This window comes from Mobula hypostoma, chromosome 26, assembly GCF_963921235.1.
Source record: "Mobula hypostoma chromosome 26, sMobHyp1.1, whole genome shotgun sequence".
NCBI lineage: Eukaryota > Metazoa > Chordata > Chondrichthyes > Myliobatiformes > Myliobatidae > Mobula > Mobula hypostoma.
The window spans coordinates 8190317-8209023 of record NC_086122.1 but is presented as its reverse complement, the minus strand read 5'-3'; the positions used below and the strand labels follow the sequence as shown (position 1 = coordinate 8209023).

Below are 18707 nucleotides of genomic sequence, written 5' to 3'. Positions count from 1 at the left end.
CCTGACTCACCCAGTGTCAGTCCCAGATCCCTGATACACCCAGACTTGTCACTCCCAACACCCTGACTCACCCAGTGTCAGTCCCAGATCCCTGATACACCCAGTCTTGTCACTCCCAACACCCTGACTCACCCAGTGTCAGTCCCAGATCCCTGATACACCCAGTCTTGTCACTCCCAACACCCTGACTCATCCAGTGTCACTCCCAACACCCTGACTCACCCAGTGTCAGTCACAGACCCCGATATACCCAGTCTTGTCACTCCCAACACCCTGACTCACCCAGTGTCAGTCCCAGACCCTGATATACCCAGTCTTGTCACTCCCAACACCCTGACTCGTCCAGTGTCAGTCCCAGATCCCTGATACACCCAGTCTTGTCACTCCCAACACCCTGACTCACCCAGTGTCAGTCCCAGATCCCTTTTACACCCAGTCTTGTCATTCCCAACACCCCGACTCACCCAGTGTCAGTTCCAGATCTCTGATACACCTAGCCTTGTCACTCTCAACACCCTGACTCGTCCAGTGTCAGTCCCAGACCCTGGTATACCCAGTCTTGTCACTCCCAACACCCTGACTCTTCCAGTGTCAGTCCCAGACCCCGATATACCCAGTCTTGTCACTCCCAACACCCTGACTCACCCAGTGTCAGTCCCAGACCCCGATATACCCAGTCTTGTCACTCCCAACACCCTGACTCACCCAGTGTCAGTCCCAGACCCCGATATACCCAGTCTTGTCACTCCCAACACCCTGACTCACCCAGTGTCAGTCCCAGACCCCGATATACCCAGTCTTGTCACTCCCAACACCCCGACTCGCCCAGTGTCAGCCCCAGACCCCGATATACCCAGTCTTGTCACTCCCAACACCCTGACTCTTCCAGTGCCGTCACTCCCAACACCCCGACTCATCCAGTGTCGTCAGTCCCAGCACCCCGACTCACCCAGTGTCGTCAGCCCCAACACCCCGACACACCCAGTGTCGTCAGTCCCAGCACCCCGACTCACCCAGTGTCGTCAGCCCCAACACCCCGACTCTCCCAGTGTCGTCAGTCCCAGCACCCCGACACACCCAGTGTAGTCAGCCCCAACACCCCGACTCACCCAGTGTCGTCAGCCCCAACACCCCGACTCACCCAGTGTAGTCAGCCCCAACACCCCGACTCACCCAGTGTCGTCAGTCCCAGCACCCTGACTCACCCAGTGTAGTCAGCCCCAACACCCCGACACACCCAGTGTCGTCAGTCCCAGCACCCCGACTCACCCAATGTCGTCAGCCCCAACACCCCGACTCACCCAGTGTCGTCAGCCCCAACACCCTGACTCACCCAGTGTCGTCAGTCCCAGCACCCCGACTCACCCAGTGTCGTCAGTCCCAGCACCCTGACTCACCCAGTGTCATCAGTCCCAGCACCCCAAGACTGAAGGATCTCAGTTATATGTACAGACATATAGGCTGGACTTGTTTACCCTGGACAGTGGAGGCTGAGATGTGACTTGGGAGGGCTGAACAATATCACCCGGGGGATAGATTAAGTCGTGGGTAAGAAACCTTTTTCTCAAAGTGGGGATATCTAAGACAAGGGTGCCTAGAATTAGGGCAAGAGGTAGGTTTAGAGAAAACCTGAGGTGGAACTTTTCCACACACAGAGTGATTGGAGTCTGGAACACACTCCCCAAGGGGTGGCGGAGGTAGGTATTGTTGCTTGTTTTTATTGGTTGCATGATTTGTGTTTCTTTTTCTGTACGCATTTTGTGTTTGTTGGTCTTTTTTTAAAAATTGGTTCTTTCGGGTTTTTTGTTTCGTGGCTTGCCTGTAAGGAGATGAATCTTGTATAATTTATACACACTTATATAATAAATGCACCTTGAACAACACATTTAAGGCATCTAGACAAGTACTCGAATCGCCAAGACCTAATGCAGGTAAATGGGATTAGGGTAGTTCAGTGCAATATTCAGCATGGGGTTAGTGGGCTGAATGGCCTGTTTCTGTGATATAGAATTTGGTAATGGTCAGAACCGACACCAAGCTATTCAACGCTACAGGCAGTCGGCACCGAACCCTGGCTCAGACACCAACACTCATCGGGACCAACATGGAATCCTATCACTGACAAACTTTGCCATTGCTGAACTGCTGTTGGCGAGCCGCCGGAAACCAGGCCCACACGTACCAAGACCCGGAACACACACTCCACTGGTGCCATGAACTAAAGACCACCCTGTGCTCTGGCGCTCGGTCACCTGTGAACGTTTCCGTGCAAGGATTGATTCCTGCGAGCCTCTTCGACGTCCCAAAGTCTGAGATCTTCAGCACTCCACTGTAGGTGTTTATTAGTACGTTATCCCCCTTTGGAGAGAGATTTTGTTTCAATAAAACTCAGCGCAGAACCATTTCCCAGAACTATAGCTAGTGAAAACAGCGGTGAAGACCAGGAGAGACACTTGTCACAACCACGGATTCAGCAGCGCGGCAGGTATGGCAATTGCACTCATAAATATACAGCATGTGTCAGCTAATTATTATTTAATTGTGACGGTATTTAACTCCATTCTTTTTGTCGTAGATTTGAGCAAACCACAGCAACGTTTCGTCACCTGCTTGCATTTGGCTTTGCCTGAGAAATTGGACTGTTGAGTCAACTGACTCTGAGGACTAGCGGTATTCATTTTATATTTAGTTATTCCTTTAAGCCGGAGTGTTTGTCTTCGGTTTCCATTTGAGAGTTTTAGTTAACAGCCCTGTTTGGTCTAGTGTCTATTGTTTTCCTTTCCCTCTGACTCTGTTCGCATTAAAGTCTGTGAACTACTGACCTGCTTCAGTGTCTCTCTCTCCCTCTCTCTCTCAGCACTTGTGTCATATCCAAACATACCGACACAGCACTGCTCTCCTGGCTGACTGATTCTCCCCTCCTTCCTCATTGCGAACTTTCTCATCATCATCTGATACGCTGGGGGGATTAAACGCTCATCAGGAAACCAGTGGCATGATCAGCCGATCGGCAGCCGTCTGTGCCACTGAATAACACTGCGAGCACAGCCTGCAGCTTCTGTGACGACAGGACAGAGATTGAGTGCCCGGAAGGTACAGAAGGGGCTGGGGTGGTGGATTCGGAGGCTGGCATGACTGAACGAAGAATCAGTGGGGAGAGCGATGGGACAGCAAATTCATGCAGCAGCCTACGTAGAACAGGCTTCCTAGAAATCGGAAGAGGCAGGATGAAGACCGTGACACCCTAAGACATAGGAGCAGAATTAGGCCATTCGACCCGGAGTCTGCTCCGCCATTCAATCATGGCTGATTTTTTATCCCTCTCACCCCCATTTTTCTTGGATTAGTGCCAATGCTGCAGCCACTACTTCACAGCAGCTTCCACTGAGGGGTGTGGATAGACCAAGGCCGAGCTCTTTCCATCAGCCTCACACCCGACTACAAATTGTGTGGTATTAATTTTCTCAGTAACTCTTCTATCGATAACCCTCCAAACCTCTGCTACCGCCTAGATGAGCTCTAACTTTCTCCTGCTAATGTGTATTATTGTTATGCTTTGGAGTCAACACCATTTCTCCGTTAGCAAGGCCAACATCACTCAGCCAGCAGAAATGAGTGATGGCTAGGTTTAGTCACACTGTCTCATTACTCATTTCTGTCTCATTTCTCCATTACCTTAATGTCTCTGTGCACGATCTGATTCTCATGCAGGTACTTCAAGCCTTCCAGAATCTGCTTTGTGTAGAAAACAATCGTGGCCTCGTTGTCTTTAAGTGGACCCCACTTGGAGTGCAGCAGAGCAGAGAGGCTTCCTGCGTACAAAGTGTCACATGGGCGATCACTGTATCGTCACTTAACCAAACAGAAAGACTACCAAGGTGGGGGTAGAGAGCATGGACTATGCAACACAGAGGCAAAATGTTAGGGTGCAAGTCTACAAGAAACTGGGAAGACTGCACGCAATGGGCAAGCACTTACGGAAACTTATAGAAACACACAAAATGGTTTGGGTTAGTGAATTGTGGGCACGTCATGTTGGTGCTGGAAGTGTGGCGATCCTTGTAGGAGGCCCAGCACAATCTTCAGAACGTATTAGCCATTGACGCAAATGACACAATTCACAGTATGTTTTGACATTTCAATGTACATGTGACAAATAAAGCAAAACCTAATGTTACGTGCGTGCGTGTAAGATTAGGTCTACACCCCACACACACAGACACTGAAAATCATTCACAGAAAGTTTCTCAAGCCCACATCCATGAGTGATATCTGATTAAAATAATGAATGCAAGGGCTTAATTTAATCAAATCAATTAATTAATTTTTTTAAAAGATTCAGCATGGTCCTTACGACCTTTCGAAACGCGCTGCTCAGCATTCCCCGGATTTAATTCTAGCGCAATCACGGGACAATTTACAATCACCAATTAAACTACCAACTGGTACACCTTTGGACTGTGGGAGGAAACTGGAGCACCCAGAGGAAACCCACGTGGTCACGGGGAGAACGGAACCCGAGTCGCTGGTACCGTAAAGCGATGCCACCCCATGGTCCTCAGAGCTCAGGTGAAACGGTCACAAAGTCACAACTCCTTTATAAGAACTGGAGTACCAGCTCTCAGTTTAAATGTGTAACAGAACTGTGACCAATTCATAACACAGGTACTGTGCCACAGCAGGTACTGACACACTGCCACGATTTCAAAACAATCACACTTTGATGACTACAGGAAATGCATGATACAACTTAATAAAAATGAGGTATGACAGGTTAACCCAGCTTCTGATAGTCAAAACGAAGTTACTGACTAACCAGAGTAATCAATCTCAGTCAATGAGCTGGCAATGAGCTTTCCTCCTGCTCTGAGGAAAGAAATCTCCACTGACGGGGAACTTTGGAAGCACAGATCCGAAGTGAGTTGGTAAATGCTACTGGTTTACTGTTGTCGCATACTGAGGTGCAGTGAAAAACGTTGTTATGTATGTCATCTGTGCAGATCATTTCATCACATCTGTACGATGAGGTAGTAGAAGGGAGAAGCAATTATAGAGTGCAGAATGAAGTGTTACATTTACAGGGAAAGTGCAGTGCAGGCAGACAGTAAGTATAAGACCTTAGAGCCCACTTGGAGTATTGTGTTCAGTTCTGGTCACCTCATTACAGAAAGGATGTGGATACTATAGAGAGAGTGCAGAGGAGATTTACAAGGATGTTGCCTGAATTGGAGGGCGTACCTAATGAGAATGGGTTGAGTGAACTTGGCCTTTTCTCCTTGGAGCGACGGAGGATGAGAGGTGACCTGATAGAGGTGTGTAAGATGACGAGAGGCATTGATCGTGTGGATAGTCAGAGGCTTTTTCCCAGGGCTGAAATGGCTAGCACGAGGGGGGCATAGTTTTTAGGTGCTTGGAAGTAGGACCAAGGGGATGTCAGAGGTAAGTTTTTCACACACAGAGTGGTGGGTGCGTGTGGTGGAAGTGAACACAGTAGGGTCTCTTAAGAGACTCTTAAATAGGTACATGGAGCTTAGAAAAATAGAGGACTCTGCGATAGGGAAGTTCTAGGCTGCTTCTAGAGTAGGTTATGTGGTTGGCACAACATTGTGGGCCGAAGGGCCTGTGATGTGTTGTATTTTTCTATGTTTCTGTGATGCACCACTTTCAATCCTAAATCACTCACACATTGTATTCCAAAGTGTTTCATTCTGGAAAACAAAAGTCCTCACCTCCTGGGACCTCTTCCATGAAGATTTTGATGAAGCCATCCTGACTAACTGACCCCAGGTACTGGACAATATTCCGGTGTTTCAGCCGCTTGTGGAGAGCGATTTCTTCGTGAAGAGGCTGTGAGTATCTGAGTATGGAGTAGTAAAGGAAACAGGGTCAACAAGGTCTGGAAAAGGGAGAATGGGGATGGAACCAGCTGTGTGTTGCTAACGGTGTAGCAAGCAGAATCTTTCACTTCATGATCACTCCTACATCGCAGAAAGACAGGAAAGCAATAGGGTTACTATGGTGGGGATTTTAACTTTCCCAATATTCACTGTGTTTGCCTTATTGTGAAGATTAGAAAATTTAGCTTCATTTGTCATACGCACATCAAAACATACAGTGAAATGCATCGCTTGGCGTCAACGACCAGTGCAGTCCGAGGATTGCACTGGGGGCTGCCCACTAGGGTTGCCAACGTAGCATACCCACAACTCACTGATCTGTACATCGTTGGAATGCAGGAGGAAACTGAAACACCTGGGGGAAATGTGGATGGTGTACAAACTTCCTACAGACAGCAGCAGGAACCGGACCCCGATCGGTGATCGTTGGTGCTGTGAAGTGTTGTATTACCACAAAACTACTGTGCCATCCTCGGGTAGGATGTAACTTCTTAAGTACATCCAAGATAGTTTTTTTTTGGGACAATATGTAGATAAGGGGCTGTTTTTCATTTCATCCTAAGCAAGTGGTGGAAATGTAAGCTGGGGAATAGTTTGGAAGAAGTGAGCACAGTTCTATTTGTTTCAAGGTAGTTACAAAAAGGGGTAATTTCGTTCGCATGTTAAAGTCTTGAATTTGGAAAAAGGCTGATTCATGAGAGAGGACCTGACCAATGTAGACTGGGAGCAGAGTTTTGAGCATAAAATGACATCTGACAGGTGGGAGGAGAGAGAGCAGCGCGCCATGCGTGCGCAGCCCTCCAGTGAAAAATGATATCATATCCGTTAAATAGGGGCCGTGGACAATTCTGATTTGATGGAGACGGACATGAAAGCACAGAGGAACATCTGGAGAAATTTCTGGAACGCTCGTTCACTGCTATCGTTACTGCGCGGTCGGGAATCTTCCGGAGGGAAGGCCTCAAAATCCCCGGCTTTGCCTGCTGTTGGCGACCGAGATTGAGGTCGAATCGTTCGGACAGAGATGGTGCTCAGTACTCGGTGTCGGAGAGCTGATTTGGAGGCTCGAAGTTTTCGGATGACTCAGAGACGGATTGTGGTCGGGCATGGCAGGGAGAGTTTTTCTTCCTTCTCCCATCTGCGTGAGATGTGGGACATTTGAGAGACTTTGAACTTTTTACTGTGCTCATGGACTTCTTCATCAAGTTATGGTATTGTTGCACTGCACTGTTGTAACTATATGTTATAATTATGTGGTTTTATCAGTTTTTTCAGTCTTGATCTGTCCTGTGTTTTGTGATATCACACCGGAGGAAATATTGTATCATTTCTTAATGCATGCATTACTAAATGACAATAAAAGAGGACTGTGTGTCTTCATAATCTAAAATCTTTTTCAAAGAGATTCCAGGGATAGCATCTTCACACAAGGGTGAAAGGAAAAAATGATAAGATTAGGGAGCCTGGCATGACAAAGGTTGTGGAAGATTATTGAAGGTTTGATCAGTAAAAAGACAAATGAGAGAAATTGGATTGGGAACTATAATCAAACAAGTCCTTTGAGGAACATAGAGGATGTAGGAGAGTACCTAAAAATGAAATTAGGAACACTATAAAATATTCTGGGCAGGTAACATTAAGGCGAATCCTTAGACATTATATATTAACAGCAAGTGTGCAGCCATGGACCAAAAGGAGCCTGGAATGTATGCGATGCCCAAAATGAATGTTTTTCTTCTATTTTCACTAAGAGGGATGTGGATGATAATCTATTTGAGGGAGGGGCTGCTCGACAAAGAGGTCCTATAATTTACGATGGGTCTCACTGATACAGGGGAGGCTGCCTCGGGAGTCCCAGAGACAAGAGACAGATTTGCAGGCAAAGTGATGCCTCACCTGGAAGGACTGTCTGGGGCCCTGAATGGAGGTGAGGGAGGAGATGTATTGGCCGCTTGCAGGGATAAGTGCTAGGAGGGAGATTGGAGGAAACTCGAGCACCTGGAGGAAACTCATGCACTCACAAGAAAGGCATACAACTTCTTACAGAGAACGCTGGAATTGAACTCAGAACTCCAGAGCACCCCAAGCTATAATAGTGAGGTACCAGCTGCTGCGATATCATAATGGACTAGCAGCACTTCCACATTCCAGCCGCGCTCCACCAGGAGTGTCCGGAATTGCTGCGTGTAATCCAACACCGAGCGTGAGCCTTGGCACGGGCGAAGTATCTGATCTGCTGCCTCCCTTCCGCTTCCCAGGTGGTCAAAAACCCGGCAGGCCTCAGCGGTGGATTCCTTACATTTATTGCAAATGGTGGTTTTATTGTCGCGGTTAGCAGCGGCTCAGATCAGCACTTGCCCAGTCAGGAGAGAGACGACGAAGGCAATCTTGGCTCAGTCCGTGGGATACAGGGATGGTTGGAGCTCGAAGTTTATAAAGCTCTGGGACAGGAAATTGCTATATCAGGTTGGGGATCTGTCAAACTATCCTGGCACTGGAATCCAGGACTCCTAGGGAGGAGGCTGACAGGGGCAGGGCTGCTGTACAAGATGGAGGAGACTGGCTGACAGATGGTCAATGATTCCTGGCTACTTCTGGATCATATGTTCGTGCTGGCGGTCAGTCTACTTTAAGCAAGCATGCTCTGCTGGGTCAATCATTGGTTCACTTATCCTGTCAGGAAATATTGAGGAGGCTTAGCCCAAATGCAGAACAGTGGTGATGACTGAGCAGTGAGCAATAACTTTAATATTAAACTGCAGAATAACAAGCCACGAGAGTCCAGAAAACAAGGGAGAACAGGTACTAAGCACAACGTGGCAACAGGGATCACTAAAGGCTAGGAGCAACTGGTTGAGGCTGACTGGTTCAAATGCCTGACGGAGGACTGTGGATGAGAGCTGGGTTTAAATAAGCTGCAGGTGACGAGCTAGAAACAAGTGGCAGGTGACTCCTTTGAGCTGAGTGGCGACTGGGAGGCGTCTGCCTGTGCAGGCCAGATGTATGGTAGATAAACCGCGATCTCCCAGTGTTTTACCCATGATGGGGTGGGAGTGGGGTAACAGAAGGGCAGAGGTTCAAAGTTGAAAGTACATTTATTATCTAAGTATATACACTGTATAGAACCCTGAGATTCGTCTCCTTATGGGCAGCCACAAAAGGAAGAAACCCAATAGAACCCGTTAAAACAAAGGAAGTCTGTCGAACACCCAATGAGCAGAGAAAGAAGAGGGCAGTTAACGTCTGGGATATGTTGCCCAAGGAGGGGTGGGATCTTATGCAATCTCTGTGCTAAAGGGGTAAGCCAGGTACATAAATAGGCAAAGATGGAAGGATATTGTCTCAATGCAGACAAATGCAATTAGCGTAGATGCGCGAAAAGGGTCAGCATGGATGTAGTAGACCAAGGAACCCATTTCTTTGCTGGATGACCTATGACCTCTAACCTTTCTTAACTTAAACAAATGCAAGCCCTGGCTGCCATATCTTCTCTCAACGGACAAATTCACCTCCCCAGCAATCCCACTTCCCCACACCTTGTAATACATTGTCGGCACCACAATAAATCACCCCAAAGTCCCCAAATGACTGCCCCCCCTCACCAACCTTCCCTCTGTTATCTGTTACACGTCAAATCCTGCTGATTCCCATAGCTCCATGTCCAAGGCTCTCCAACGAAGTGTCTTTCCCCACCAGAACCCCTTCCATCCTGATCTCTGTAACCTCATCCACATCACAGACATCTGAGATCTCTGGGTTCCTCTCGTGCTCCCCTGCTCTATGCTGATCCTCCTAGACATAAGCTTTGGAATTCCCTCATTAAACCTCTCCAACTCTCTGCATCTTTCTGAAACTTACTGGAACTCCTGCTCCACTAACTTTACACTGATGACTGTGAGGCTAAGCAGGGCTCCAGTGCCATATTTCAATTTGCTGATGAATCATCTCTCGTTGGCTGAAACCAAGCTGGTGATGAATCGGCATATAGGTTATTTGAAAATCCGGCTGAACAACCTCTTACTCAATGTCAAGCAAGACCAAGGAGCTGATTATTGAATTTAGGAGGAGGTTCTCATAAGGGGAGCAGAGGAGGAGAGGGTCAGAAACTCTAAATTCCTCAGAGTTATTATTTCAGAGGATCTGTCCTGGGTCCAACACACAAGTGCCAATATGCAGAAAGCACAGCAGCACCTCTTCTTTCTTAGAAGTGTGCAAAGGTTCAGCATATCATCTAAAACTTTGGAAAACTTCTATAGATGTTTGGTGGAGAGTATATTGACTGGTTTCATCATGGCCTAGTATGGAAACATGAATGACCTTAAACAGGAAGCTCTACAAAATGTAGTGGATATGGTCCAGTCCATCACAGCTAAAGCCCTGCCCACCTTTAAGCACATCTACACGAAGCGCTGTCACAGGAAAGCAGCATCCTTCATCTAGGACACCCACCATCTCTTCTCGCTGCTGCCATCAGGAAGGAAGTATAGGAGTTTCAATACACCACACGGTTCAGGAACCGAACCCCCCTCAGCTCTTGAACCAGAGGGGATAACTTCACTAAACTTCACTCGCCCTATCACTGAACTGTTCCCACAGCCTATGAGCTCAATTTCAAGGACTTTTCATCTCATGTTCTTGGTATTTATTGCTTACTTCTTTATTATTATATTTTTTCCTTTTGTATTTGCTCAGTTTGTAGTCTTCTGCACATTGGCTATTTGTCAGTCCTGCTGGGGGCAGCCTTTCACTGATTTTACTGTGTTCCTTGTATTTTCTGTGAATGCCTGAAAGAAAATGGATCTCAGGGCTGTATATGGTGACATTATGTATTTTATTAATAAATTTCAAAGTTTGAAGTACATTTATTATCAAAGTACATATATGTCACCATATACACCCCCGAGATTCATTGTCTTGTGGTCATACTCAATAAATCCATACAATAATAACCATAACATAATCAATGAAAGAATGCCCAACTTGGGCTTTCAACCAGAGTGCAGAAGACAACAAATGGAACAAATACAAAAAGAAATAATAATAATAATAAATAAACAATAAATATTGATTTACTTCGAACTCTGAGAACCTACCTCCCACCAAGCTTCCGAGTGTCCACCCTAATCTCTCCTTGTGCAGCTTGAAGTGCAAATTATTTTCAGAAGAATCCTGCAAGTGTTTACGGAGTTAAAGGTACAAAATAAATGCAACACACAGAGTGCATGGACAGTCCCAGTGACATGTTGGCAGCAGCTGTAATTACCTGTTGTCCCTTTCTGGAATCTCTTTGATTGCAATGCGGACTTGTCTGCTGAGGTCCCGGCCAGCATACACCACTCCATACGTTCCCTTCCCGAGAATCAGCCGTTCTCCATTCTCCGCAAATTCATAGCTGTACTGCACAGTGAACAGGACAGGCTGGTTTACAAAGGGCCTTTAACAATCAGGTTACCCCATCACATGGTGCAGCCAATTAAATATCTCCAGGGGGTGGGCACAGATAAAATGACAGTCAATCTGCACACAGCAAGATCCCACATATGCGATACAGTTTCACTATTGTCCCTAGCCTCACGAGACCAAACTAAATGCATCAGTTTCAGACCTATAAAACTCATACGTCCTCTGTGGTTAGGGCAGCTTCTATTTCTGTAGTCAAGTAAATCTACAATGTGTTATAGTGACCAGGTGAACTGTTTGTAATGATACAGCTTGAATACCACTTATCCGAAATTCCAAAATCCAAAAACCCTCCAAAATCCAAATTTTTTTCTGGGCACTGACCTAACGTCACAAATAGAAAATTCTGCGAGGCCCTGGGAAGGTTTTTAGGCGATGCTGCACACCATAGTCACTTCTGAGAAGAGACCTCACATTTGTAATGAAGAGGAGTTAATGAAAAATGGGAAAACACTGCATAAAGTGAGAAATGAAGATCTTGATGGTGCATTGAAAGAGTGGTCTCGTCAGTGCCACAGTGAACATATGCCGCTTAATAGGATGATCACGAGACAAGCAATGGTGACCTGAAAACGGAAGGTAATTGCTTCATAGAATAGTACAGCACATTACAGGCCCTTCAGCCCACAATGTTGTGCCGACCCTCAAACCCTGCCTCCCATATAAACCCCCACCTTAAATTCCTTCATGCAAAAAAGTATTTAAAATATTATATAAAAACTACCTTCTCCCCTCTAATCATAGTTGCTCTTAGAAATCTATGGCGGATATGAAGCCAACCACCAAGCTGAAACCCAGTTAATTATGCAGCCGGGGGGGCGGTCATTCAACGCTGACACACTGTGGAGGGCTAAGCTCCATCACGTGCTCCAACAGCAGACTGTTCACCCTGTGAGCTTCACTCCAGCTGTACACAAGCTACATATGCGATGAAAATGGATTTTGTGTTTAGAATGGATTCCACCCCCAAGGTATCTCATCATGGTGCAAATATTCTGAAATCCAAAAAAAAAATCCCAAATCCAAAACACTTCTGGCCCCAAGCATTTCAGATAAGATATGCTCAAAGTGTACGGTATGGTCAATTCACTTTCTCTCTTTCCAACTGGTTCCCAGTAGAGTGGACCTCAATTTAACATCTCTCCTGAAAGAGAGCACTTTAGGTTTGACAATGAAGCTGCCACTTGAACCCTGAGGTCAATTCCTGGCTGGCAGTCACAGCTGACAGGACATGATATCGTCTCTCTCCGTCTCCTTCCTCTCAACCAATACACTCCTTTAAACTCACCTCCTCAGCACAGCTTCCTTAGACCATAAGACATTGGAGCAGAATTAGGCCATTCAGCCCATCGAGTCTGCTCGGCCATTCCATCATGTCTGATTTATTGTCCCTGTCAACCTCATTCTGCTGCCTTCTCACCAGCTTTTGTTTCAAGAACTTCTGCCTTTGTTGTAAAGGGACTCTGTTGTAAAGGGACATCCTTGTATTCTGAGCCTGGGCCCTCTGGTCCTAGAGTCTCCCATGACAGGAAACATCCTCTCCATGTTCTCTCTATCTAAACCTTTCAATATTCGATAACTTTCTGTGAAATCCCCCTTCATTCTCATGAAGTCCAGCGAGTACAGGCCCAGAGTCATTAGACGCTCCTTAGATGCGAACCCTTCATTCGCAGTATCATTCCCATAAATATCTTCTCGACCCTCTCCAAACTCTTTGTGAATAACACGGCTTGGTGTCAAGTTTTGTTGATAACCTTCCTGTGAGCTATGTACCAATGATGTTATGTAACTACAGGTTGATGCCCTTTTTGTTTTGCTCCTTTCTGATGTGGGATCTATACAGTTTATATATCAAGTTAAGAAAGAACACAGAACACAAAACAGTATTGCACAATACAGGCCATTCAGCCCACAATGTTGTACTGACCTTTTAATCTACTCCAAGATCAATCTAATCCTGCCCTCCAACATGGCCTTCTATTTTTCTTTCATCCACATGAGTATCTAAAAGTCTCTTAAACAACAATAATGTATCTGTCTCTACCAGCACCCCTGACTGCACATTCCAGGCACCTTCTAATCTCTTTGTAAAAAACTTACCATGACATCCCCCCCATCCTCCAGTCAGCTTAAAGTTATGTCCCCTGCCCTTGTATTAGACATTCCACCCTGAAAAAAACTCTTTGGCTGCCCACTCTATCTATCCCTCTGATCATCTTGTACCTCTGAACGGATCCTGACCCGGATCTCGGCCGTACCCTCCAAATATCCGGACCTGCCTCTTGGTTTTTTTGCACTACCTTACTTTCCATTTTTCTATTTTCTATTTATGATTTATAATTTAAATTTTTAACATTTACTACCGATTTGTAATCCAGGGAGTGGGAAGCACAGAATCAAATATCGCTGTGATGATTGTATGTTCTAGTATCAATTGTTTGGCGACAATACTTTGGTGGCAAAAATAGGAAAACAGATTATTATCTGAATGGTGGCCGATTAGGAAAAGGGGAGGTGCAACGAGACCTGGGTGTCATTATACACCAGTCATTGAAAGTGGGCATGCAGGTACAGCAGGCGGTGAAAAAGGCGAATGGTATGCTGGCATTTATAGCGAGAGGATTCGAGTACAGGAGCAGGGAGGTACTACTGCAGTTGTACAAGGCCTTGGTGAGACCACACCTGGAGTATTGTGTGCAGTTTTGGTCCCCTAATCTGAGGAAAGACATCCTTGCCATAGAGGGAGTACAAAGAAGGTTCACCAGATTGATTCCTGGGATGGCAGGACTTTCATATGAAGAAAGACTGGATGAACTGGGCTTGTACTCATTGGAATTTAGAAGATTGAGGGGGGATCTGATTGAAATGTATAAAATCCTAAAGGGATTGGACAGGCTAGATGCAGGAAGATTGTTCCCGATGTTGGGGAAGTCCAGAACAAGGGGCCACAGTTTGAGGATAAAGGGGAAGCCTTTTAGGACTGAGATTAGGAAAAACTTCTTCACACAGAGAGTGGTGAATCTGTGGAACTCTCTGCCACAGGAAACAGTTGAGGCCAGTTCATTGGCTATATTTAAGAGGGAGTTAGATATGGCCCTTGTGGCTACAGGGATCGGGGGTATGGAGGGAAGGCTGGGGCGGGGTTCTGAGTTGGATGATCAGCCATGATCATAATAAATGGTGCAGGCTCGAAGGGCCGAATGGCCTACTCCTGCACCTATTTTCTATGTTTCTATAAAGTATAAGGTATCTCTATCAAGTCAGCTCTCATCTTCCTTCGCTCCCAAAAGATTAGCTGTAATTTGCTCAACCCATCCTCATAAGGCATGCTCTCCAACGCAGGCAGCACCCTCGTTGGATGTTGCCAGCACAACGATAATCAAAGGTCGTGTTCATGCTGTTAAACACTGAAGGGCATTATGTGGCCACTCTCCGTCTCATTTACCTCCAAAAGCTCCTCCGTCGGTCTCATCCCATCATCTGTGGTCGGCTTGCTTTCATCCGAGAACGGATTCAGCAACTCGCAGAACCTGACGGAGAAGAACGAACACGCCAACGTCAACAGAGAGGCACCAGCACAGACCCCAGCTCACCCTACCACTGCCACAAGCACAGCTATTGAGAGTGTTTTGAGGACAAACGATATTGTGGAAGATGCACAGGATCGACAGAAGCTCGAGTGTTGTACACTCAACCAGCTCCATCACGGGCACACCCCTCCCCACCATCATCAAAAGGGGATGCCTCAAGAAGGTGGCATGTGTCATTAAGGACCTTCACCATCTGGAACATGCCCTCTTCTCATCACTACCACCAAGGAGGAGATACAGGAGCCCAGAGACCCACACAAAAGGATTTCCCCTCCACCATCAGATTTATAAATGGTCCATGATCCCACGAGCACTACTTCACTATTCCCTTTTCGTGCCTTTTTTATTTATACATCTTATAGTAATATTTTTATACCCGGCACTATGCTGCTGCCACAAAACAACCAATTTCACGTCAACCTCATTCTGGTTCTGAGAGCTGTCAGTCACACTGCTAATTCACAGAAATGCCAAGTATCTCAGTCTGGGTCAGACATTTTAGCCCTGAACTGTCAAGGCAGGTTCAAGTGCTGGACGGCAGGCATGACTTAAGGTGGGCTTGTAAGGACCTACTGTCCACAGAGAAGTCCCCCTTTTTGCAAAGAGTTGAGAATGTCAGGATACGAGAGGTTGGCGAGTGCGTTGAAGAGGGCTGGTGAGAGTACTGACCAAGAGTTTTGCATGAAACACCCATTTGAGTTGGATGGATGGTATCTGATGTGATAAACATAAGAGATTCTGGAGATGCTTTAAATCCAAAGCAATACTCACAGAATGTTGGAGGAGCTCAACAGGTCAGGTAGCATCTATGAAGGGGAATAAACAGTCGGCATTTTGGGCCAAAACTATGCCTCAGCTCTACATGCTTGATTTTATTGAGACCTGAGAGTGGATTTAACTCCTGTTCTTGAAGTGGGATCAGAACAGCTACGACCAGCGATGCACTGCAAGAACAGGCTGACCACCTCTGATCAGGTTTAGCAGGCAGCACAGACCCCCCCGTGCTCTGATCTTCTCAAGCGGAGGTTGCTCTGACACCATGGAGTCCTGACCTCCCACAAACAAACTGGCATGTCCTTGCAGGCCTGTTCACTCTACCAGGAATGAAAGCTACCAACACCACGAACTTGAATCAGAGGCATTTTCTTTGCATGAAGGGTATCGGAGATCCAGAACCCTTGCCTCAAAATGGTCAGCCTCCCGAGAGGGAATGGAGCACAAAACAGACTGCTGGAGTAACTCTGCGGGCCAGGCAGCGGCTGTGGGATGGAAATGGACAGTCGGACTTTTGGGGTCAAGACACCGCCGGACCTGCTGAATTCCTCCAGCAGTTTGATTTACAGCTTCAGATTCCAGCATCTGCAGCCTATTCTGTCACTGCTGAGGGGTAACAGTAGTCTTCAATGTCGTGGTCACTACATTAGTGTCACGTACGAGAATAGCAAGGAACATTAAGCTGAGACTCAAATCAGACAAGCTCAGACTGGAGGTGGAGCAACAACTTGGAGTTACAAGTTGCAATCTGTTTGAGAGTGCCTTGAGCTTCAGCTGCAATACTGGAAAGAGACTACAGGTAGCGATAGATTCCAATTCAATAGACAACAACCCCCAAGCAAGCAAGTCTTAATGAAGTGTCTCCACCCGAAATGTCAAGTGTTTGTTCCTCTGCAGCCTTGCTACTTGACCTGTTGAGTTCCTCCAGCATCTTGTGTGTGTTGCCAAACAACTGTGGAGCTTTATGAGCTAAGATAAAATGACATGTAATTTCTTATAGGGCAGCAAGTAGTTCACGTTATCTGATAAAAAAAAGTGTCTGTTTAGATTCCTGGAAAGAGCTATTGAAATCAGGAACACCACATATGCTAATTTGTAAATTCTTCAACTCTATTTGCGGCATTAATCTCTAATTCAGTCTACTATTACTACTACTACTACGTCGACTCAGGCCTAGGGGGCCGGCGTCGGGGACGATGAGGGACTCTCCACTTCTCCCCCTCCCTCATCAGTGTGTCCAGTTCATCTACATTAGCCGCGCCGCTGTCTTCTAGGAGCGTGTTGACCATAGTCTTGGGAGGGCGCCCAGGGTTCATCCTCCCGTGCTTGGGCTCCCATATGATGACTAGACTGGCAGGTAGCTCGGGGTGGCGTAGACAGTGCCCCGCTAGTTGCAGTCTTCAGTCATGATGTGCCAAATTTTCATGAAAAGGTTTTTCACTGAGAGAAAGATGGTCACAAGCGACCAGGCAGTGAGGTATCTCTTGTAGGCTGACTGCGTGCATCTGAAGGCCGGTCAAAGGATTGAGTCTCTTAGATTGGGAATGCAGTGTGGGACAGTGGAGTGACAGCTGTTTACAGCTTCTGGAATGCAGATGATGAAGTTCAAGGTGACCTGCTGTTTGGAATGGAAATGATATTATACCAGAAGCCACACCTGGAGTCTTGCGTACATTTCGTGCATATATTGAAACCAAACGACCAGTCAAATCTAGTCAGCCTCATGAGCTGCCTTGAGGACAAAAAGTGTCGGCGTGTAACATCACTTACACCGTCATAGCCAGATTACAAACCCAGCACCCGACTGCCCTCATTACCATCTCGGGTGACTTCAACCAGGTTACCATGGCTAGAACACTGCCCAACTTCACGCAGTATGTGAGCTGTACAACCAGAGGGGAGAGGACTCTGGATTTGATGTACGCTAACGTTAAGGATGCATACAGCTCCTCTCCCCTCCCCCCCCCCCCCCCACTGGGAAGGTCAGATCACAACCTGGTGCATCTAAAACCCTGCTACGTGCCTCTGGTGAAGAGTAAACCTGGAACCTCGAGAACAGTGAGGAAATGGTCGGAGGAGGCTTATGAGGCGCTCCAGGGTTGTTTTGAGATGACAGACTGTCAGGCACTCTGTGAGCCACATGGAGAGGATATTGATGGGCTCACAGAATGCATCACTGATTACATCAACTTCTGTGTGGACTGCAATGTTCCAACAAGAACTGTCCTTTGTTATTCAAATAACAAGCCATGGGTGACAAAGGACATTAAGGACATCCTGAACGCTAAAAAGAGGGCGTTTAGAGATGGAAACAGGGAGGAGCTGAGGGCAATACAGAGGGACCTGAAAGCCAGGATCAGGGAGGCTAAAGACAGGTACAGGAGGAAGCTTGAGTGGAAACTCCAGCAGAACAACATGAGGGAGGTCTGGAGGGGAATGAGGACCATCACTGGGTTCTGGCAAACTAGCAACAGAGGAGCTGAGGGCAGTGTGGACAGGGCCAACGAACTTAACCTGTTCTTTAACAGATTTGACATTGTGACCCCTGCCCATCCCCCACATGAGCCATCTGTTGTCGGCCCCCAACCAACACATATTCCACTCTCCCCTCCTACCCCTCCTCACAGTCCCCCACCCTGCTCTCATGACTATACCCCTCCCCCACACGAAACCACCACGGTGGCCTTCACAGCTGAACAGGTGAGAAGACAGCTGAAACGTCTCAATCCAGGCAAGGCGGCAGGACCAGATGGTGTCAGTACCAGGGTGCTCAAAGCCTGTGTCCCTCAGCTATGTGGAGTACTTCACCATGTATTCAATCTGAGCCTGAGGCTCCGGAGGGTTCCTGTACTGTGAGAAACGTCCTGCCTCATCCCTGTGCCGAAGACGCCACACCCCAGCGGCCTTAATGACTACAGACCGGTGGCATTGACCTCCCACATCATGAAGGCCCTGGAGAGACTTGTTCTGGAGCTGCTCCGGCCTA

The 18707-nt window shown here is 47.0% G+C and overlaps 1 protein-coding gene across 2 annotated transcripts in view; it reads right to left on the bottom strand.

The window, feature by feature from the left end:
- si:ch211-1i11.3 (mitogen-activated protein kinase kinase kinase 5) overlaps positions 1-18707 on the bottom strand; it is a 192447-nt gene that overhangs the window by 49475 nt on the left and 124265 nt on the right. For both annotated transcript variants that reach the window (XM_063033924.1, XM_063033925.1), the window contains 5 exons: positions 14803-14887; positions 11161-11294; positions 5730-5857; positions 3676-3812; positions 2253-2358 (listed from right to left, as the gene is read on the bottom strand). In XM_063033924.1, the coding sequence (XP_062889994.1) occupies positions 2253-2358; positions 3676-3812; positions 5730-5857; positions 11161-11294; positions 14803-14887 (590 nt within the window). The remainder of the gene's footprint in view (positions 1-2252; positions 2359-3675; positions 3813-5729; positions 5858-11160; positions 11295-14802; positions 14888-18707) is intronic.